The sequence below is a fragment of the Panthera onca genome, chromosome A2 (genome assembly GCF_046562875.1).
Source record: "Panthera onca isolate mPanOnc1 chromosome A2, mPanOnc1 haplotype 2, whole genome shotgun sequence".
Taxonomy (NCBI): domain Eukaryota; kingdom Metazoa; phylum Chordata; class Mammalia; order Carnivora; family Felidae; genus Panthera; species Panthera onca.
The window spans coordinates 158,032,888-158,056,729 of record NC_138340.1 but is presented as its reverse complement, the minus strand read 5'-3'; the positions used below and the strand labels follow the sequence as shown (position 1 = coordinate 158,056,729).

Sequence of the window (23,842 nt, the reverse complement as noted above, 5' to 3'; positions counted from 1 at the left end):
GTGGAGAATCTCTGTTCAGAGATCAGTAGGGTAAAGCCTTCCGTGGCAGTTGCCTTTTTGATGTGGTCAGACAGGAAAGGACCGTTATCTAGACAGTCTGACAGTTTGCTGCAAAGATCCTCCCTTTTTAAAGGCGTTTAATCAGTCTTCAGCCTTTGCAGACCTCCTTTGCTTTTGCTAGTTATCAGTTCTGGGTATCCTCAGTTTGTGGTATTTATGGCCATATCCGGCCTTAGCTACTCTTTGGCTGCTTACATCACTGCTTCACATAGATCAGCGACACGAGTGACTCTGTCTTGCTTTCTACGGTAGTAATAACTCTCTTCAATACCTCCAAGATAGTTATGAGAACCAGGGATCCCTCTAACCCACGGTGGGCCTGGGAGTGGGGCAGAACAGTGACAGGTGCAGGGAGGGGATTTTTGCCTCCAGTAAGAATTTTTTTTTTTTTTTTTTCTGGCGATTAGGGCTGCTCAGTTTTGGAAAAGGCTGCACGGCAACAGAGTGAGCTCTCCATCCTAGGAGTATTAGAGCAAATGGAACTGTAAGTATGCGGTTCAAAATTTCTTCCAACGAAATCTTTATTGACCTTTAAAGATAAAACAGGAAGTTATTTTGTCAGCAAAACGCGCTTATCCGGGAATAGCAAAGAATTGCAATTCAGGACGTGCAAGCCGTGGCCAAACCACTGGCAAGCCCAGCAAAGGAGAGGACCGTTATTTCAGGAAGAAGAAGGAAGCTGGGGAGGGGTTGCTTTGAACCGAAAGTTCACTGAAGTTCAAGGGAGAAAAGTGATGAAGGTTTCTCATTGGTTGAGTTGCTGGGGTTGCTAGGAGATGCGACAAACATCTTTTCCTGCTGAGGCCTGGGACTGTGGCTTCCTTCCCATTGAAGATTCTTCCGTGGGGGTCTGTACTTGACAATTGTCCCTGCAATTGACAAGTCTTCTTATAATTGGCAGGAAGTGGTACAGCCTGAGGGCTCCACTTTGGTGAGGTTTCCCTTTATTAATTTTGACAACTTTCTCTGATTATGTTCAGCAGGAGGGGAGGAACGCGGGCGTGCTCCGTAAGGATACTGACAAGCAAGCAGGAGGTCAGAGAGCGTGAGGACCAGGGGAACGGGCTCTGGAAAACTGGGGCGTGTGCTGGGCTGTGAAGCCAGGTTGGGGAAGCTGCCGCTCGGTTTCGAGCTGACCGCGGCCTCCTTGCCAACTGCGGCGAAGAACGCCGGGCAGACACGCCACAGGCGGCGGGAGGGCAGCACCAGGGTAGCGAGGCGACTGCCGCCGGAGGAAGGGGGCGGGCGGACCGCCGGCGACGCCGGGCGCGCGCGGCCCGGCGGGGACGCGCGGCTCGCACTGGCCGCCGGCTCCGGAAGGGGGCGGGGCCGCCCCGCGCGCCCGTTACTTAAGCCTGCGAGCGCCTGCCGCGCGCCGCCGAGGCTCCTCAGCTGAGCTCGGAGCGGTCGATCGCTCTCGCTCGCGCAGCCGGCGCTCCGCTCGCCGCTGGCTCCACCCGCCATTGTGTAAGTGCGGCCGCCGCTCGGCGCGCCGCCCGCGCGTCCTGGGGCGGGCGGCGAGGGGAGGGGGCGGCCGCCTCTGGCTCCTCAGTGCCCGGATGGTGGCGGGGCGAGGGGAGAGGGAGGCGCGCGGCGGCCCCCGGGGGCGCGCGTCGCTCCCGCCGCGGCCTCCCTCCCGGCTCCTCCCCGCCCGGCGGCGCGGGCCGGGCCGCCAGCGCCTGGGCGCCGCGGGGGCTCCGCCCGGAAGCGGACGCCGGGGTGCGGGATGGACGCGGCGGGCGCTGTGGCGCATTCGCGCGCTGTTTAATTAGCTAGGGGACATACTAACGTGGCGTTTCTGTTCTCTTAGCGCAGAGGCCTCTAGTCCGGTATGGAGCATGCCTTTACCCCGTTGGAACCCCTGCTTCCCACCGGTACTGTACTTTTGTCCACGTTTCGGTGTCACTGACGCGCCCCTCCTCGGAGCCCAGAGAGGCTTCTAGACCAGAAATGTTTGCAGTTGGCCTTGGACTCCCGAGTTGTCAGCCTTAGGCGTACCCCGCCAGCCTCCCTTCTACGTCACTTTCCCCTCCTGAAAAAAAGCAAGCCTAAACCTTAGTCCTTGCCACCTGGCGTTGTTAGGACCCAGTGACTTTAGTTAACTAGATGCGGTCCACCTGGGGAAGAGGCCGCGCCGCCTGCAACGTTAGTCCCTAGGCCTCTGACCGCTTGAGCTGGTGTGGAACTAGATTAGGAGACACCGAGGGGGTTGAAGGCAGTCACCTTCTGCAATAAAAGGTTAGAAAGTGGCCATACAAAGCACTTTAAAGCCGTAACACTCACTTGAGGATTTTTATTATGTTAAAGCTCAAAATTACTGTAATTCACAGGGTGCTGGATGGAAAGCAGAATTTTGGTGAGGCTGCGTTCATGCGCCTGCGTAATTGCACCTTTCTTTTGGTTGAGAGATACTGCGAGTGGGGGAGGGGCAGAGAGGGGGCGAGGGAGACTCCGAAGCGGGCTCCAGGCTGTCCCGCTGCAGAGCTCGACCCGGGCCTCCAGACCACGAAAAGTGAGATCATGACCTGAGCCAAAGCCGAGAATTGGATGCTTAAGCAACTCAGCTGGTTCCTGAGCCACGCACGTGCTCCAATCATTTCTTAATATATTTCTTTACCAGTTTCTACTGGTGTAGAGCTTCTCTTTTATCAGTTCATAAATTTAAACAGAATGCATAATTTATCTTATTAAAAAATTTTTTTTTTTTTTTTTTTTTTTTTTTTACATTTATTTATTTTTGAGGGACAGAGACAGCAGGAGCCTGGAGGGAGTAGGGAGAGAAGGAAACAGAATCCGAAACAGGCTCCAGGCTCAGAGCTGTCCGCATAGAGCCTAACGTGAGCCTGACCCGGGGCTGGAACTCACAGACCATGAGATCAAGACCTGAGCCTAAGTCCGAGGCTTAACGGACTGAGCCACCCAGGTGCCCCCACAATGCATAATTTAAAGTTTACTATAAACACATGAATAAATGGGCTTTGTTAGGGTACTGAATGTGATTTGAACTTGTCCAGTTCCACAACCTGGAAGTATTGATGGTAGAACAAAGAATAGAAGTGGGGGACTTTGACTTCTTAACTCTGCATTCCTTCACTAGGCTGAGTTTTTCACATAGACGCTCATACCTTACTTGCAAGAGAAGGAAAGCAGTAGCAGAGCTAGAATCTGAACCCAGATCTGTTTGACCCTTGTTAAAAGGTCGAGCGTTGAATTATTTGTGTAAACAGCTTTTCAAAAGTTTGAGGAAAGCCTTGACAGAAAAAAAAAAAAAAAGGTGTGGGCAAATATTTTGCAAAATCAAGCTCTTAGTACTCAGTAGTAGCCAAACCAACAGCATTTCCACAAGTCGACACTTGATCCATGTGGCTTGTTGATCAGTTGTGTTGTGAAAACATAAGCGCTTTACTGTGATCAAGGAAATTTTCAACTTTTTATATATTTGGGCCCCGCTCCTGGGCTCCTTGGGAAGCTATACTTTAACATTTACTGAGGTCAGACTGACTCTGCAGAACCTCAAAGCATGGGTTCTATTTGTGACCCGAGCACAGATTGTACATCTGTTAGGTAAAACCAGAAAGGAGCGTTCTGAACATAAAAGGTAAGAAAAAAGGAAGACCCTTCCCTGGTCCCCATAAAATTAAAGTCCTGCATCTTCTAGAAATTTAAGGTCTGCAACTTTCTGAAACCTCCTTTGTCTGGTGGTTTGTAACCTTTTAAGTAAAAAATACTGATAACCCTACACCAAATGTTCCTTTGCTGGAGCACTCTCTTCTTTGTGACAGTCATGTATCCAGGGCAACTGTTTTGAGTTGGCCTTGAATAAAACTCAGTTTTTAGAAATTCGAAAAGATTTGTTCGTTTTGTGGCAACAGCTGACTGAAGGTTTCTCGTGTTTTCTAGGTTGAAAGAAATAGATCGTAGAGATAGTGTAGTATAGTAAAGCTTGAGTCAAGGAATCTGAATCTCTTGGTTTAAACCCTAGTTTTGCCACTACTTACAGTGTTTAATAACAAAAATTCAACCGAGTGAATTTTCTTTTTTTTTTTTTTTTAAAACGTTTATTTTTGGGACAGAGAGAGACAGAGCATGAATGGGGGAGGGTCAGAGAGAGAGGGAGACACAGAATCGGAAACAGGCTCCAGGCTCTGAGTTGTCAGCACAGAGCCCGACGTGGGGCTTGGAACTCACGAACTGTGAGATCATGACCTGAGCCGAAGTCGGACGCTTAACCGACTGAGCCACCCAGGCGCCCCCCGAGTGAATTTTCAAGATGTCATTGGCTTTATTAACCAATTCCTGAAATTCTCAGCAGCATCCCAGCTCCAGAGGGCTGTGGAAAGGGAAAGGATTTTAAAGGGGGACAAGGAAATCAACAGAAAAAGGATTATTTCGGATGAGGTCACCTTCCTTTGGGGGATGGAGAACTGCCCATCTAAACACATCACCTCATGGGTGCCCACTGGATAGTTCCTGATAGCCTAAGTGACTCTCATTTGAGCCTGTGGTTTTCTTTTTAGCGCCAGTTATCAGACCTTGTATTTCAGGTTTTTCACAGATAAAATGCAAATACTTCACAGGGTTATTGGGAGTATAAATTAGTTGTAATGCATATAAAGCACTTAGCGTCCATACTGATAAGCTATTGCTATCGAGCAAGTCTAAGGGGAAGACAAGATAGCAGTTGCATCTTAGGGTCAGTGCTGAGATGGGAAAAATTTGGAGCAATAAATTGTAGGAAAAACAAGCAGTTCTGCTTGCTCTGTTTTTATGGAAGGTATAGTGGAGAAGGCCTGGACTCCTCAGGTCAGACACCTGTAAGCTCCTTGCTAGAGAAGGGCATGGACAGTGGCTGTGAGATCTTTATGAAGCACAGATCTGCCCTCACAGAATCCAGCGTTCCCTTGGGAGATTCTCTGATCTAGCGGTTCTCCTCATTTCTTCCTCCACTGAGGGTGGAAGGATGTGGGGATTTCTGCCTTATCTCAGGCAAGTTTACGGTTGACTCTGAATACCTAAGAGATCTTCAAAAACAGAACAGTGAGTGTATTATGAGGAACCAGTGCACTGCCTGGCCTTTTACAGTGATTCAGTAACTATTTAAGTTTCACTTTACATGAGAGGCATTCCCTTCATCAAACAGACATTTAGTACTTCCCTAGTAGAGAAGTAGTTTTTCAGTTGGTAACTTCTGTGGGTCTAATTTGTAGACCTCAGTGATCTGTGATGCTTACTCAGATTTAGTACCAGTGGGCAGTCCCACAGCTAAGCTGGGCCTCGTAACTCCTTGCCAAGTGGACCGACATGCTGATCTCTCTGGGATCCTAGCTCAGAGAAAGAGATTTTAATTAAAAAAAATTTCTTTTGGTGACTAAAGTAAGTGCTTATTAAAGAAAAACCTCTGATATAAATTAGGAAAGTTTCCTGAAATCCCTCTTCTAGAAATAACCACTACTAACCGTTGGCATGTGTTCTAAATATTCATTTTGGTACATACACCTCTGCATATTATTACTCTTGTTTTAGAGAAAATGGATTCATGGTATAAACTATAAATTACTGTTAAGGGGCAGTGAGTGAAAATATATAGGTAGTTTTCCCTACATACGTAGCATGTCTTCCTTGTTCAACTTGTTTTTTTCCAAACAGAAGTTTCCAAAGTGAAAAAGTCCATCCTACATGCCAGAGATTATCATTCTAAAATTTCATGTTTTTATAGATTATGTGTCTATGTGTATATATGTAAGATAGGACCTGTTTTACCTTTTTCCTGCAACTTTTTTTTCACTTGTTAGGATCTGTGTATGTAGATGTCCTAAGTTTTTTTGTTTTGTTTTTATTTCTACTGTAGTTAACATGGAATTAGTTTCAGGTGTGAAACTAATGATTAAAAAAGAAAAATGGTTAGATGCCAGGTTGTAGGTGGCAGTGCCTTAAGTGTGTGTGCGTATTGTTAAGCCTGAGGGTCTCTTTCGTCCTCGTCGAGGAAAGTGCTGACCTTGTTTCATACAACACCCCACGTTTTGCTTTTTAATAGGCAGTACAACACTATACAACACCCCACGTTTCATACAACACCCCACGTTTTGCTTTTTAATAGGCAGTACAGTATCCAATGAAGTAGTCTTTCTTAATAGACATTTAGGTTTTTTCTAGTGTTTGTTATAATCTGCAATGCATATCTTTGATCATAGTGTTTTTGCATATATATGAATACATCTGTAGGATAAATTTCTAGAAGTGGAATTGTTAGATGAAAGGGTGTGTTTGCATTTGTTATCAAGAGGCACCAACCACTAGCTAGTGTGTATTCTTTGGTGGTAGGTGCTGCGGGGGTGCAAAAGGGAAAGGGGTGATCCCTTCTATCCATGAATTTATGGTCTGGTTGGAGAGTTGAGAACAAAACAAGATGCATTCTAGTTAGATGTTGAATTATGTATTACAGGAACCTACACAGGGAAGGTTGGGGCTCGGGGGAAGGAGATGAGGGCAGTTTGGAGTAGGCAGGAAACCTAGGGGTGGAGAGACCTCGGCTGCATCTCTGCAAAAGCACTGGCTTTAATTGAGAGAAGGCTCAGGTAAGCAGAAGAGCAGCGCAGGTGATGTGCCTCTTCTGACCTGGTGGTGAGAGAAGGGAAAGAGGTCTGATGAGATTGGAGAGTGCAGGTGGAGATTGGGGTTGAGCAAGGAGGGCAAAACCAGATTGGTGAGGAGAGAGAAATTCAGTGCAAGGTAGAAGATAAGAAAGTGTCTGTATCCTCCCCACTTGGAACATTCTGTACAATGCTGTCATCCGTGTCACGGTTCGCTGATCCTATATGGGTTAGAGTCCTTCTCTTGGACTTGAAAACCCTCCAAGTTCTGAATCCTAGTTACTTTTCCAGAGTACATTTTTATTTCCCCCCTCTGTGCCCAAGCCAAGTAAACTACCCGCTGTTTACTTTTGTGAACATTTGTTCCCGCTTTGATATTCTTGCCTTAGCTCACGCTCAATTTACCCCCTAGAATGTTCTTTTCCAGTCCTTGGAATTAGTCTTAAATTTTATCCATTTGGTGGGTGTGTAGAGGTATCCCTGTGATTTTAATTTAGATTTCCTTTATGTCAGAATGCTAATCTTTCACATGTTTACTGGCCTTTTTGCAGATATTTTGTGAAATATTTATGATTCTTGCATTTTTCTAGTGGGGGGGCCTTTTTAAATTTTATTTACATTTTTATTTTTAAGCATACATCCAACATAGGGCTTGGACTCATGACCCTGAGATCAAGAGTCTTCATTTTTATGAGCCACCCAGGCACCCCATCCTTCCTTTTTAAAAAAATCAATTTGTAGGGGGTGCCTGGGTGACTCCATTGGTTCAGTGATTGACGTTGGCTCAGGTCTTGATCTCACTGTTTGCCGGTTCGAGCCCTGCATCAGGTTCTCTGCTCTGCTGTCAGCGCTAAGCCCGCCTCAGATCCTCTATACCCCTCTCTGTCTGACCCTCTCCAGCTTGCATGGGTGCGCAGTCTCAAAAATAAACATTTCAAGAAAATTTAAAAATCAGTTTGTGGGAGTTTTTGTTTTTCTAAAAATTGAGGTATAATTTACATAACATGGTATTAGTCTTAGGGGTACAGCTTAGTAATTTGATGTATGTGTTCAGTATTGCAAAATGATTGCTAAGTAGGTAATATATTCTGGATCCAGTTCTTTAAATCTTGAGTTTTCTCATCAATGAAATAGGGAGAATGAGACTTTCCAAGGACGGTGATTGTGAAGATTGAGAATACCTGTAAAGCATTTTAACGCTGTTGTATGGGAAGAATACAAACATTTTTATTTTTTCATTGCCTTCTTAACTTTTTATCTAAAGGTTTCAGATTCATGACGAATAATATTTAACTGGCATGAGCATGCAATTGCTGTTTTAAACTCTCTAAATAGAGGGATGGCTTTTCAAAATACTTTTATAAATAGGGACTTTTCCTTGCTTTGTTCTTCAGTGTCTGTGATCATTTGATTTTTTTTTTTTTTATCGTGAAGGTTTATATTCAGAGCTCCATATGTTTGAAAGTAAACTTGATTTATTTTAAACACCTCACAGCGAAAATAACAAGAGTCAAACCATCTTCGAGATAGTTATTTCACATGTGCTTATTTCACAAACGTGAGACACAGCAAATGGAGAGGTTTTTCATTTTTGGCTTAATAAAAATACTGATGTTATTTTTAAATTTTTATTTTTACAACATGGTACATATGCATCATAAAAATTTAGAAGATACAGATAAACAAAAATGAAGTAAAAACGCCATATTCGAGCTTCTGAGAGATTATAACTGTTCCTACCATGTATGTGTAAGTGGTGTATGTGTATTTATATCCCTCCAGATATTTGTTGTGTATAATTATACAGTTAGGTATTTTAAACCTAAATGAGAACATACTGTAAGTTGTTTTGTTCAATTCATAACTCCATTTTCCCCATATAAAATTTCATAGTACCCATCCATATTTAAATTTTCCCACTGTTGGGGCGCCTGGGTGGCGCAGTCGGTTAAGCGTCCGACTTCAGCCAGGTCACGATCTCGCGGTCCGTGAGTTCGAGCCCCGCGTCGGGCTCTGGGCTGATGGCTCGGAGCCTGGAGCCTGTTTCCGATTCTGTGTCTCCCTCTCTCTCTGCCCCTCCCCCGTTCATGCTCTGTCTCTCTCTCTGTCCCAAAAATAAATAAAAAACGTTGAAAAAAAAAAAAAATTTTCCCACTGTTGCAAAATACCTTTTCTAGTTGCTCATTCCAAACTTGGACCGACTGTGCATTCTTCGGTCTTTTTATTTTAAATTTTTTAATGCTTATTTATTTATTTTGAGAGAGAGAAGCAGAGACAGGGAGAGAGAGAATCCCAAGCAGACTCTGTGCTGATAGCACAGACACCCTGACCCAGGGCTCGATCTCACGAACCGACCTGAGCTGAAACCAAAGGTTGGATGCTCAACTGACTGAGCAGGTGACCCTCTTTAAATCTAGTTCGGTTGTTTCTCACTTTTTAAATCCCCCTTAATGTTGACTCTTGACATTCTAAATAAATCACTTTTATGTCACTCTTAAATGGATCTGATGGAATAAAAAATAAAGCAATTAGATATGAAACATTATTCACTTAAAAATAAACTCTGGTTTTAAAGCCCCATTTTATTTTCTCCACTTAATCTGATCATCATAAATAAATTTTATGCTAGAAAGCCTTCTATCTACTGCTTGGTAATTCTTTGCAAAAAGATTATATACATTTAAATTAAAAAAAAAAAAAAAGATTCCTGTGACCATAATGCTCTCAGGAGTTATTTCTTCTGAATTACCATGGTTGAGATTTATACTGAATTTAATTACCATTTTAAGTATTGTCAGTACACACTTGATCAAGTCACTGTAATTGTATTAACAATTTTTATTATAACTAACATTTACATACTACTGTTCTAGTCATAGTTTTAGTGCTTTAACAAGGTGAAGCTTCCAAAGTTTTGGAACTAGAAGACTAAGGTTTGAGTTTTAGTCCTTTACAAGTTAACATGACATCGGGCATGTCACTTAATTTCTTAGAGCCTTAGTTTCTTTATATAAAAGAAGAGTATATCCGAACATGAAGTTCTTGGGCAAATTAAAGATAAAGTATAAAAAGCAAGTTTTAAGAAGTAGAACTCTACACAAATGTAAAATACTTTCCAGTAGATGAACTTTATTATACCGATAATTACATTTTGGAATTTCTACATTCATTTTTCTGATTCTTAAAGGAGAGACCTACTTATTTTAGTAAATGTGTTCAGACCTGTTAGTCAAGTCTAGCAGAACTATTCTCTTCATTTCTTGAATTCTGTGTTTTTCTTCCATGCTTCTTGAACACTATTATTTACAGATGCATGAAATTATTAATAGTAGACATAGTTTTTGATGCCTCATGGTTAAATGGTAATGAATCCAGGAATATCCTGTTCTGAATAGTATTCATGCCATCTCTAATATTTCTGGAATTTGATTTCCATTGAAAATGGCTGATCAAGCCACAAAAGGTATAATAAAATCTAAAGATGAGTATTAGCATTCTCCAATTGGACTTGTTCATAATGATAAATGTATCCTGGCCACCTACATCAGTAGCTGTAATTTGCAGGAAACCTTGGTGATGACATTCAGATGTAACAAACATAGCTCTAGACTATGAACTCCCTTCTCTAATCTACTCAGCATATCATAATAATAACCTAGTGGTGGTTTTCAGTCCTTTGCATTTACATTTTGTTTTAAAATTAAAGATTAAAAATGCTTCCATATGTAGTAGTAACACACTTTTTGGTCACCTCTCCCAACTAGTTAAGTACTCTTTTTTGGAAATTTTTGGTTTGGTCTCATCTCTAGGTCTGTACTGTACAGTATATAGTGGTCACTGGCTGCATATGGCTTTTGAGTTCTTGAAATACAGCTAGTGTGAGTGAGGAACTGAATTTTAAGTGTAAAAGCCAAAACTCCACTTGGTTATTGGAAAACTTTGTGTTTGGAACAATGTGTTAGTGTACTAAGGCTGCATAACAAAGTACCATAGACTGGGTGGCTTAAATGATAGAAATTTATTTTGTCATAATTCTCAGGCTAGAAGTCCAAGATCAAGGGGGTGCCTGGGGGCTCAGTCGGTTGAACGTCTGACTTTGGCTCAGGTCATGATCTCGCAGTTCATGGATTCGAGCCCCGCATTGGGGTCTGTGCTGACAGCTCAGAGCCTGGAGCCTGCTTCAGATCCTGTGTCTCCCTTTCTTTCTGCCCCTCCCCTGTTCATGCTTTGTCTCTCTCTCTCTCTCTTTCAAAAATAAAAATAAATAATAAAACATTTAGAAGTCCAAGATCAGTGTTGGCAGCTGTGACTTCTTATGAAGCCTCTCTCCTTGGTTTGCAAATGGCTGCCTTTTCACTTGTCACGAATTGCCTCTTGGTCTGTGTGTTACTTGCGTTCCAATCTCCTATTTTTTTTTTTTTTTTTTTAACATTTATTTATTTTTGAGAGAGAGCACGAGCAGGGGAGGGGCAGAGAGGGAGAGAGGAAGACAAAATCTGAGGCAGCTCCAGGCTCTGATCTGTCAGCACAGAGCCCAACGCGGGGCTCGAACCCATGAACCGTGAGATCATGCATGACCTGAACTGAAGTTGGACGCTCAACTGACTAAGCCACCCAGGTGTCCCCCCAATCTCCTGTTCTTATAAAGACACCAGTCCTATTGGATTAGGTCTGCCCATAGGACTTCATTTTACTTTAATCAGCCTTTTAAAGGCCCTGTCTCCAAATACAGTGACTTTCTGTGGTACGGGCGTAGGACTTCAATAGCAATTCCGGGAGGACACAATGCAGCCCCAAACAAATTAGGTATGCCAATTCACTGATTCAGCTGAGAGGTTTTTTGTTGTTGTTGTTGTCTTGGTCCTTATTTCAGAATTGCCACAATTAGTAAATAAGGGAGGTTTTTAGTGTCACTCCAACAGAATATAGCTGGTACATGAATCAAAAAGCCAATTTTGATCTTCCTTTGTTGCTGTTTTATGCTTCTATTTAAAGTTTTCTCTGTTCATTTAATGTTTTTTGAGTATTATCAGGGCCATACTTCAGTAGATGCTGTAGAAGAATAAAGAATTTACAAACCTTACTGTAAAGAGTTCAGCCTGCAGCAGGCCATGCAATACAATAAAAATGTAATTTCACATGTAACTTAAACATTTCCAGTAGCCTTACTGGAAAGCTAGAACAAGTGAACTTAACTTTAATTATATGTTTAATGTAGTATCTAAAATGTTATTGCAACATGTAATCAGAATAAGCAATTAGTAATGCAGTAGTTGACCTTTTTCGTACTAAATCTTCCAACACCAGTGTGTAGTTGATACTTGGAGCACATCTGAATTCAGATGCGAAATTTTCTTGATTAACACTTGATCTGTATTTAACGATAATATATGATCTATATACAGTGATAAGTTGTCATACATTTTCTTCATATTGGCAAGAGCCAGCTGATAGACTAATAGTTCTGGAATGACCTTTCAACACCGGGAATAGAATATTCCTTTTCTTAGGAGAAGCCTTTGGAAATGGGTATTGAGATAGAACTGGGACTAAAATCTTTGTTTTCTGACTGTATTTTTCCTGAAATCAGGGTGGCTTTTTTGTTATGTAAATCAAAGCACTAGGCCTACTTTGAAACTTGGAAAACTTGGCAAGGTTTTTTTTTTGTTTTTGTTTTTGTTTTTGTTTTTGGTGGATGGCAAAGAAATCTCTAGCAAAGCTGCTGCTTAAGGATTGTGATATTTTTATCATCTGGGGCTAGCTAGGACATCTAAGAGACAAAGTGGTGGATTTTCGAGTTTCAGGGCTTAATCCTCTTCATTCTTCTGCTATATTAGAAATCCATCCCTGGTAGTTGGACATTGAATAGGAAATTTACTTCTTTTGACTAGTCACACTTCCCTTGGTGTATAACTCCTAATTGTTGGGATTTTTCCTTTTTAGTCTCTTTTATTTATTTCTAACTTGCTAATAAGATTTACTGCTCTAACTTCACTTTGCATGTTTGAGGTGGCTTAATTTTTTCCTGTACTTTCATTGATTTTCATATTTGTTTCTGTCGTTCTTTTAATTAGTGTCATTATATTTGATGACAAACATGTTTGGCTTGTCCTCATTGCTAACGGCCAAATTGTTTCTTTTGCCTTAAGTAATATCTCATTAACTTTATAAGCCAGCTTTTCCACATCATCTAGAGTCAATTTCCTGTGTTTTACTGGTGTTAAGCCTCTGTGGCATCATCTTTCCATATTAGCATTTTAATAGCTATATGCTTTTAGAAACTAAAGTTTCTGAAGTGAGTTTAAAAATGATCTTAATTCTTAAAAAAAAATCTTGTCAATTGATACTTGGTAGCATTATCAGAAATAATGGCATTCTTTTAGGTGAAACCATTGAAAATACCGAGTGAAGTTGCGAGGGCAGTTTTAATATTCACGATGCTAAAACGTTATGGATTGATCACCCCCAAAAAGCCCAGGAAACAAAAAACCGGTGGGTTTTGATACATCAACACCAGATGTCTTTTGAGGTTTTCTAGGAAAATGAGGTGTGTTTGTGCATTAGCGTCTCATCAGATGAATTTTATTATCTTTTTTCTTGGTTAAATCCATCAGAAAGAGTTATTCTTTGTAGGTAGCAAACAGATGCTTAAACAAATGGATTTCATTCTGAGAGTATTCCTATATCTTTATCACACCATCGTCTTTGAAGGTATTCATTTATCACAGTGGGATAATTTCCTTTGTTATGACTTCCAGAGAATTTAAGCTTTTGATTTACTTTTAGGTCCTGTGTAGGGTTGTGGCTTCCCACCCAACTGCTACTTTCGTTGAGGCAACTTTATTTTTTATATTCAAAGTAGGAAAACTGCTGTTGGAATTCCTAATCTAGTAAAGATGTTGTGAGTAGTGAATCCTATGTGCAGAGGGCAGGAGGGCAACCTCAGAAATCCCAGTGTTTTCAGGGCAGAGTATCGTCTTTCTTCATGTTCCTCTAACATAGCATTTGGGTTTTTTTGCTTGAACACATTCAGGCAGCTCTATTTGGGAAGACACATACCATTGTTGGGCAACTGATTCTTAAAAATGTGTATTTAAAATAAGCTGAAATAGACCTTTCATTCTTTTTTTCTAACGACAATCGTATGGGAGACTCTTTTTTTTTTTTTTTGATTTCTAGTTAGTTGCCTTCAAATGTTGAAAAACCTTAACTAGATTCTTGTTTTCTCTTCTTCCAGGCTAAATACTGTAGTCATTTGTGCAACAGTTACTTGAGTGCCTGCCGTGTACCGGGAGCTCTTCTAGGCACTGGATGACATTCGAGCAATTTCCTTTAGTTTCATACTTTCCAGATCCACTAGCCTAGTATGGGTATCAGTAATCTACTCCCAGAAAATCAGATGATCTTGTCAAGAATGCTTACGGGGAATGTATTTTCCTTTATTTTATTTTACTTTGTTTCTTTTTTTCTTTTTTTAAACTTCTTTAGAGTAGTGGTAGATATACAACAAAATTGAGAGGAAGGTGTCTAGATTTCCCACATGCCCTCTGCACACGCATAGCCTCCTCCATTATCAACATCCACCAACCAGAGTGGTACATTTGTTAAAATTGATGACCCTACATTGACACTACATAACCATCCAAAGTTCATAGTTTACTGGTGTTCTACATTCTATGGATTTGCACAGATGTATAATAAAACATATCCATCCTTAAAGTGTTGTACAGAGTATTTTCACTGCCCTAAAAATTGTCTGTGGTAGGCCTAGTTTTTTAAATCCCTTCACCCCCAGTAACCACTCAGTTTTTTACTTTCTTCATAGTTTTGCCTTTTCCAGAATATCATACTATCATACAGTATGTAGCATTTTCAGATGGGCTTCTTTTTTTTTATTTTTATTTTTTTATTTTTTTATTTTTGGGACAGAGAGAGACAGAGCATGAACGGGGGAGGGACAGAGAGAGAGGGAGACACAGAATCGGAAACAGGCTCCAGGCTCCGAGCCATCAGCCCAGAGCCCGACGCGGGGCTCGAACTCACGGACCGTGAGATCGTGACCTGGCTGAAGTCGGACGCTTAACCGACTGCGCCACCCAGGCGCCCCGGGCTTCTTTAACTTATTATGCATTTAAGGTTTCTCTGTTTTGTCACGGCTTGATAGTGCATTCCTTGTTTTAGCACTGAATAACAATTCCGTTGTCTGGATGTAGGATGGTTTGTTGATACATATACCTACTGAAGAACTTCTTGGTTGCTTCCAAGGTTTGGCATTTGTGAATAAAGCTATTGTAAACATCCGTGTGCAGCCTTCTGTGTGGACCTAAGAGGTAGTATCCAGGAGCACGATTGCCAGATTTATGTGGTAAGAATATGTTTAGTTTTGTAAGACACCACCCACCTGTCTTCTAAAGTGGCTGTACTGTTTGGCATCCCCCCCAGCAATGTGAGACTTCCTGTTCCTCCACATCCTCATCAGCATTTGGTGGTGTCCATGTTTGAGATTTTGGCCATCCTTGTAGGTTCGTGATAGGTTTGTAATAGAATCTGTGATCATGTTGTTTTAATTTGCATTTTCCTGATGACGTATGACGTGGAGCATCTTTTCATATACTCATTTGCTGTCTGTCTTATCTCCCTAGGTGAGGTGTTAAGGTCTCTGGCTTATTTTATAATTGGGTGGTTTGTTTTCTTGAGTTTTAACAATTTCTTGTATATTTGAAGAACAATCCTTTATCAGATGTGTGCTTTGCAAGTATTTTCTCCCAGTCTGTGACTTCTTTTCTCATTTTCTTGACATTGTCTTTTTCCAGAGCAAAAGTTTTTAATGTTAATGAAGACCAGTTTACCGATTATTTCTTCCATGGATTGTACCTTTGGTGTTGTATTTAAGAAGGCATCACCATACCCAAGGGCTTCTAAGTTTACTCCTATGTTATCTTGTAAGAATTTTACAATTTTGCAGTTTATGCCCATTTTGAGTTGATTCTGGTGAAGGTGTGAGATCTGTGTCTGAATTACTTTTTTTGCCTGTGGATGTCCAGTCCTAGCACTGTTTGTGGAAGGGACCATCTTTGCTCCATTTTATTGCTTTTGCTCCCGTGTCAAAAGATCAGTTGGCTGTATTTATGAGAGTCTATTTCTGGGCTCTCGTACTATTCCACTGATGTATTTGTCTAATCTTTTGCCAGTATCACACTGGGGAAGCTCCAAGTTTCTCACCATTAAGTATGATGTCTGCTGTAAGTACTTTGTAGGTAGTCTATCAAGTTGAGAAAGTTCCCCTCTATTTCTAGTTTTATGATGAATGGGTGTTGGATTTTTTTCATAAGTTTTTTTCTGCCCATAATCATATGATCCTGTTAATTTTCTTTAGTCACTGATGTGATGGACTGCATTTTGATTTTCGGATGTTGACTGAACCTGAAATCTAACTTTGTTGTCAGGCATAATTCTTTTTTTTACTATTCTTGGATTCATTCTGCTAATTTTTTTTTCCCCCTTGAGGAGGGAGAGTGTGCCCACAGGAGCAGGAGTTGGGGAGGGGCAGAGGAAGAGGGAGAGAGAATCTTAAGTAGGCTCCATGCCCAGCGCAGGGCCCGGTCTGGGGCTTGATCTCACAACTGAGATCATGACCTGAGCTGAAATCAAGAGTCAGATGCTCAATTGAGTGAGCTACCCAGGCTATGTTCATGAAAGATACAGGTCTGTAATTTTTTTATAATGATTTTGTCTGGCTTTGGCATTAGGGTGATGCTGGCCTCCTAAAATAAGTTAGGAAACATTCCCTCAGCTTTTATCCTCTGAAAGATATTGTGTGGAATTAGCATAATTCCTTCTTATATATTTGGTGGAATTCACCAGAAAATTGTTCTTTCTATTTTGGAAGGTTATAAATTATTGACTCATTTCTTTAATAGATATAGGCCTGTTCAGATAGATAAGCCATTTCTTGTGTGAGTTTTGGCAGATTGTGTCTTTCAAGGAATTGATTTATTTTATCTAGATTATCCCATTTTGGGGCATAATGTTATTCATAGTAATCCTTTTATATCCTTTTAATTTCTATTGGATCTATGGTGATGACCCCTCTTTTTATTTTTGTGTTTCCCATTATTTTCAAATGGTAGTATGTACAGAGCATTGAGAATCCTGAACCAGAAAGGTTTTGAAAAATCATCAGGGAGATAGCAGGTGCTTTAGGATTCCGAAAAACAACAAAAACGGGAAAATGGAGCTCTGCATACCTTTCTTTGCATTTATAAGCTGCCCTTCTAAGAACTGCTACCCAAATCGAAGTCTCCCGACCAGCGGCGCCATTGGTTTTACCTGGGAGCTGGTAAGAAGTGCAGAGTCTTGGGTCCACATTAGGCTGACAGAATAAGAACTTGTGTTGTAACAAGACCCCTGTATGAGTCTTCTTAAAGTTTGAGAAGTATGGCCTAAGAAACATCAGCTTCCTTTTTAAAATAATTTTTAAAAAGTCTGTATCACAATTAAGGATGTTTATCATTATCCAACACTTCCTTTAAGCTAATTGCATAGAGCGGTTTTCTTTAGAGCTCTGTTCTTTGGAGATGCATAGTGTGATAACGCATCCAGGAGACACACACGCGCACACACACGTGGCAGAGAGAGAGAGAGGCACTCCTGACTGTGACACTGCAGTGCCTTTCTCTGCACCAGCAGTATGGGAAGTGCGTGTCCTCTTGGCTGGCAGTCTGGGTGCTTTTCCAAATACCTGCATATGATCTTGATACTCTGTCAGTAGAGTTGAGATGGTAACTTGAGGCTTTTGTCATAATAATTTTAATGTTTAATACTTATTTTTTTTATCTTTATAGAGGAAACATACTCGTGTATGTATTTTTAGGCTACATAATATTTTATTCATTGAGCCAGCATCTGTGTGCCTACTGACTAGCATTATGCTAAATTCAAGCAATTGAATTCTATGGCACAAGCCTTCATGGAAGTTACAGCCTAATAGGGCAAGTGGATAAGCAAATCAGATTAGAGTGCAGTGTGGTAAGAGACCTCCTAGGGGGAATGGTGGGTATTAACTGGATCACATAGAAAGGATTTGGGGACTTAGTGAAGGCTTCTGGAAAACATTTTAAGGTGGGAAATCTACAGAAGTTATTTTACGTTTTTAAGTTTTTGTAATTAATGCTGTGAGGTAGGTGTCTATCTTGGTGCACATCTGATTGTGTGTTGAATGAAAATTTCTGGGAGTGGAGGTACAGAATCAAAGATAGGTGGCTCGGGTGCCTGAGTGGCTCAGTCGGTTGAACGTTCTACTTCGGCTCAGGTCATGATCTCACAGCTTGTGGGTTTGGGTCCCGCGTCGGGCTCTCTGCTGACAGCTCGGAGCCTGGAACCTGCTTCAGATTCTGTCTTCCTCTCTCTCTGCCCATCCCTCACTAGTACTCTGTCTCTCTGTCTCTCTGTCTCTCTCTCTCTCTCTCTCAAAAATAAATAAAAACATACAAAAATTTTTTTTTCAAAGATACGAGCAGTTTCTAGTACGTGTTACCAGGTGGCTTTCCAGAAATGTTATACCAGGTTACATAGTAGCAGTGTATTAAAGTGTCCTCTTCGGTGTACCTTTGCTGGTAATGCCCGCTCTGCAGTTCTTGATGAAAATACTCCTTGATTGTAGCTGCCCCTGTATCCCTCCTCCCGCCTGGTGTGATTTTTTTGCTCTGCTCCTGTTAGAACCAACTGTGACCTAAGATGGAAATACTGTCCGTGACTTGTAAATGAGCAAAAGAGATGACTGGGTGTTTTTTCAGCGGAGTGCTGTGTAGTGGATCCTCTAGTGATGGTGCTTGGGATGTAAGCCTTTTACTCACTTTCTTTCCTTTGAGCTATTGGGCAACTCCGTAGGGGCAGAAGTTAAATAGTTGTGCAAATGACTCTTACGTAATAGTGCAAAATGTTTTTGTCTAGGAGGGATGCAGATGATTGTTGCTCTAAAGAAAAATAACTCCGATATTTTATTGCTCTATAGCAGAGGGTTATAGATGTTGTTCATGGTATTTTTAGTGTCTGCTTTTTTTTTTTTTTTTTTTTTGTGGTGCCACCATGCCAAAAGTAAAACATAAGCTCCTTTTATTAAGTTAGTTCCAAACAGCTTAGTAGTGGTTTGTGCACTGTTAGTTCACTGAGGCATTTTGAGTGCCTTGGTGCTCAGTTTTCAAAGCCTTTTCCTAATAGATTCACAATCTTTTTGCTTTTATTAGCACATTCATTTTAGTAATCCTGTTTGCCTTTATTCGAATTTTTACTGATCCCCTCATTAATTAACGAAATGAATAATAGCTTTTGCATCCGCTCATTTTATATTTTCATGAAAGTCATGGTTTTAAACTTTTGAAAATTACACTTTAGCACCAGGTAAATTCTTACTTTGTTGTTAATTTAAAAGGCAAACTAAGTAGATAGTTTAAACATTTGTTTGAACTCTGCTTCCTTGTATGTAAGTGGTTTGTCAAAGGATGTGAGTCATAAGTGAAAATGCCTCTGCAAAAACATAGCCTAGAGCCTTGCAGGAGAATGGGTAAAGTGGACCGGGAAACACAACTTGATAATACGTGATGCAGTTGTGCAGTAGTGGTTTTTTTTTGGGCGGGGGGGGGGATACTTAGAAGCAGAGACGTGGCTGAGCACAGGATTCCGCAGGCGCTCATCCAAGAAGTATCTTAGGCTGGGCACAGCTGGTTTGTGATTGCCTTGGACATGGGTCCAGAGGAAGAATTTCACCCTGTAACGTTGCACATTTGCTGGAACCTCTAGGTTATTCTAACACAAGGGAACTTCGAGTCATTTGTGGTGGGAGCCTCTGTTCCTTGGCAGCTGGTTCCTTTGTTGTTAACTGGCCTGTTGAATTAGCTTCTTTTAGAGATAGAGAAGTGACCAGAATGAACCTCCAGGGCCGTGTGGACTTGTATTCGTATTTCCTCACATGTTTTCTAAAAAAGTGAAATGGGTGTAGTAGTCAGTAACTTTACAATGACATAATTTTACATATTTTGTTCAAGTGTACAGTATTTCAGGTGTACAGTGTAATGATCAAACATTTCTATACATTTCTAAGTGCTCATAAAGGGAGGTGTCCTCTTAGTCCCCTCTATTTCCCCCAACCCCCTACTGAGCTCCTCTCTGATAACCACCAGTTTGTTCTCTGCTTTTTTGTTGGTCTTTGTTTCTTTGCTTGTTTGTTTTGCTGCTGAAGTTCTACATGAGTGAGATCATAGGGGATTTGTCTTTCTCTGTCTGACTTATTTCACTTAGCATTACATCCTCTAAATGTAACCATGTTGCTGCAAATTGTTTTTTATGGCCAGCTAATATTCCGGGGTGTGTGTGTGTCCATCCGTGCTCACGCACACATGCATGTGCCAGATCTTCTTTATCCATTCATCTCTCAGTGGACACCTGCATTGCTTCTATAGCTTGGCTATTGGAAACAGTGTTTCTGTAAACATAAACATGCCTGTACCTTTTTGAATTAGTGTTTTCATTTTCTCTGGGTAACTATCCGCTAGCAGAATTACTAGATGTCATGATAATTGTATTTTTAATATTTTGAGGAAGAACCCCCATATAGTTTTATAGTGATTGCACCCATTTGCATTCCCACTAACAGTGCACAAAGGTTCCTTTTTCTCCACGTCTCAACACTTGTTATATTCTTGTTTTTGATTTTCGCCATTGTTGTACATGTAAAGTAATACTCATTGTGGTTTTTTTGATTTACATTTCCTTGGTGATTATGATGTTGAGTATCTTTTCATGTGTTTGGGCCATCTACATGTCTTTTTTGGAAAAATGTCTATTCAGGACTGTGCCCATTTTTTAATGGGATTATTTGTGTTTTTTTGGTGTTGATTTATAAAGGTTCTTTATATATTTGAATATTAACCCCTCACCAGATACATCATTTGCAAATATCTATTCAGTAGTTTGCCGTTTTGTTTTGTTGGTTTCCTTTGTGCAAAATCTTTTTATTATGGTGTAGTCCTAATGGTTTAATTTTGGTTTTGTTACCCTTGCCAGAGGAGACATATCTAGGAAAGTGTTTCTATGGCTGATGTCAAATGATGCCTGTGTTTTCTTCTAGGAATTTTATGGTTTCAGATCTTAAATTTAGGTCTATAATCCATTTAGTTTATTTTTGTGTATGGCCTAAGAAAGTGGTCCAGTTTCATTCTTTTGCACATAGCTGTCCAGTTTTCCCAGCACCATTTATTGAAGAGACTTTTTCACCTTGTATATTCTTTCTTCCTTTGTCACAGATTAATTGGCCGTATAATTGTGAGTTTATTTCTGAGCACTCTGTTTTCTTGACCTATGTGTCTATTTTTGTGCCATACTATACTGTTTTGACTAGCTTTGTAGTATATCTTGAAATCTAGGATTGTGATCTTCCAGCCTTGTTCTTCTTTTTCCAGATCGCTTTGGCTACTCAGCATCTTTTGTGTTTCCATATAAATTTTAGGATTATTTGTTTCAGTTCTGTGAACATTGCTGTTGGTATTTTGATACAGATTGCATTAACTCTAGATTGCTTTGGTAGTATGGACACAGTCTTCCAGTCTATGAGCATGGATCTTACTGAAAGGGATTTGGTTTGTGTTGTCTTCAATTTCTTTCATCTGTGTTTTATAGTTTTCGGAGTACAGGTCTTTTACCTCTTTGGTTAAATTTATTCCTAGGTATTTTATTCTTTTTGGTGCAATTGTAAACGGGACTTTTTTTCTTAATTCCTCTTTTTGCTACTTGATTATTAGTGTATGGAAATGTAATGGATTGTATTGATTTTGTAGTATCCTGTGACCTTACTGAAATCATTTATCAGTTCTAGTGGTTTGTTGGTGGAGTCTTTAGAGTTTTCTTTATATAGTGTCATGTCATCTGCAAATAGTGGAAGTTTTACTTGTTCCTTATAAATTTGGATGCCTTTTATTTCTTTTTCCTGTCTGATTGTTGTGGCTAGGACTTAGAGTACTTTGTTGAAAAAAAATGGGGAGAGTGGATATCCTTGTTTTATTCCTGATTTTGGGAGAAAATCTGTTTTTCCCCATTGAGTATGATGTTAATTGTGGGTTTTTTATATATGGCCTTTATTATGTTGATAAATGTTCCCTTTAAACCCACTTTGTTGAGGATTTTTATCATGAGTGGGTTATTGTACTTTGTCGAATACTTATTCTGCATCTGTTGAGATGATCGTATGGTTTTTATCTTTTCTCTTGTTGTGGTATACCACATTGATTGATTTTGCAAATACTCCACACTCTTGGATCCCAGGAATAAATCTCACTTGATTGTGGTGAATGATTTTTTAATGTATTGTTGGATTCGATTTGCTTATTATTTTGTTGAGGGTTTTTGTGTCTACGTTCATCAGAGATATTGGCCTTGTGTGTTTTTTGTTTTTGTTTTGTGATGCCTTTACCTGTTTTTGGTAATCAGGATGGTGCTGGCCTCATAGAATGAATTTGGAAATTTTCCTTCCTGTTCTATTTTTTGGGATAGTTAGGGGATTGGTATTAGCTCTTCTTTAAATGTTTGGTAGAATTCACTTGTGAAGACATCTGGTCCTGGACTTTTGTTTGTGGGGAGTTTTTTGATTACTGATACAATTTCATTGCTGGTAATTGGTTTGTTCAAATTATGTATTTCTTCCGATCTAGTTTTGTAAGTCTATATGCTTCTAGCAATTTATCCATTTCTTTCTTCTGTGCTGCCCAATTTGTTGACATTTTTATAGTATTTTCCTATAATTTTTGTATTTCTGTGGTGTTGGTTATTTTTCCTTTACTTCTCATTTTGAGTTCTCTCTCTCTCTCTCTCTCTCTCTCTTTATGAGTCTGGCTAAAGCTTTATCAATTTTGTTGATCTTTTCATAGAACCAGTTTCTGGTTTCATTGATCCGTTCTATTGTTTTTTAAGTCTCTATTTGATTTATGCTCAAATATTATTTTTTCCTCCTTTCAACTGGCATTGGGCTTTTCTTCTTTTTCTAGCTCCTTTTGGTATAAGGTTAGATTATTTTTCTTGCTTTCTGAGGTAGACCTGTGTTGCTATATTCTTCCCTCTTAGAACAGCTTTCGTTGCATCTCAAAGATTTTGGACCACTGTGTTTTCATTTTCATTTGTCTCCATGTATGTTTTGTTTTCCTCTTTGATTTCTCAGTTGACCTAGGCATGTAGCATGTTATATAGCCTCCATGTATTTGTGTTCCTTCCAGAATTTTTCTTGTGGTTGATTTCTAGTTTCACAGTGTTGTGGTCAGAAAAAGATACATGGAATGACTCTGATCTTGAATTTGTTGAGACTTGTTTTATGGCCTAGATGATCTATTCTGGAGAATATTCCATGTGCACTTGAAAAGAATGTATTTCCACTGTTTGGGGATGAAATGTTAGGAGTTTATGTTAAGTCTGTCTGGTCCAATGTGTCATTCAAAGCCACTATTTTTTGTTGTTGTTGATTTTCTGTTTGGATGATCTATCCATTGATATAAATGAGGTGTTAAAGTCCCCTATTATTTTACTACTGCCCAGTTCTCCCTTTTTGTCTGTTAATAGTTGCTTTATGTATTTAGGTGCTTCCATGTTGGGTGCATAAATATTTACAGTTGTTAAATCTTGTTGAATTTTTCCCTTTATCATTCTGTAGTGTCAGTCTTTGTCTCTTACTACAGTCTTTGTTTTAAAGTCTGTTTTGTCTTGTATAAGTATTGACACCTAGCTTTCTTTTTGCTTCCATTTACATGGTAAATGTTTTTCCTTCCCATCACTTTTAATCTGCATGTATGTTTAGGTCTGAAGTGAGTCTTTTGTAAGCAGCTGGTAGATGGGTCTTGCTTTTTTATCCATTCACTCACCCTATGTCTTTTGATTGGAGCATAATTTAGTCTATTTACATTCAGAGTAACTACTGATAGGTATGTACTTATTGCCATTTTGTTATTTGTTTTCCAGTTGTTTTTGAAGTTCTCTTGGTTTCTTCCCTTATGGTTTGATGGTTTTGTTTGGATTCCTTTCTCTTTATTTTTTCCTATCTACTGTAGCTTTTTCATTTGTGGTTACCGTTAGGCTCATATATAATATTTTATGCACATAGCAGTCTATGTTAAGTTGATGTTCACTTATGTTTGAATTCATTCTGAAAGCACTAA

General features: G+C 40.1%; 1 protein-coding gene and 1 non-coding gene across 13 annotated transcripts in view; one reads left to right on the top strand and one right to left on the bottom strand.

Moving 5' to 3' along the window:
- The first annotated feature begins 474 nt into the window (after nt 1-474).
- Nucleotides 475-23,842, top strand: part of TPK1 (thiamin pyrophosphokinase 1) — a 350,382-nt gene continuing 327,014 nt past the window's right edge. For 3 of the 12 annotated variants that reach the window (XM_078438285.2, XM_078438239.2, XM_078438278.1), the window contains exons 1-2: nt 988-1,095; nt 1,876-1,934. In XM_078438285.2, coding sequence (XP_078294411.1) covers nt 1,033-1,095; nt 1,876-1,934 — 122 coding nt within the window. In that variant the 5' untranslated portion in view covers nt 988-1,032. Of the gene's footprint in view, nt 545-775; nt 1,096-1,398; nt 1,528-1,870; nt 1,935-23,842 lie in introns of those variants that run through there. The other 9 variants (XM_078438252.2, XM_078438261.2, XM_078438271.2 and 6 more) reach the window with 9 other exon arrangements.
- LOC132676759 (U6atac minor spliceosomal RNA) lies at nt 5,950-6,072 on the bottom strand. Its single transcript, XR_009609102.2, has one exon. It is a non-coding gene; the product is annotated as a U6atac minor spliceosomal RNA (small nuclear RNA).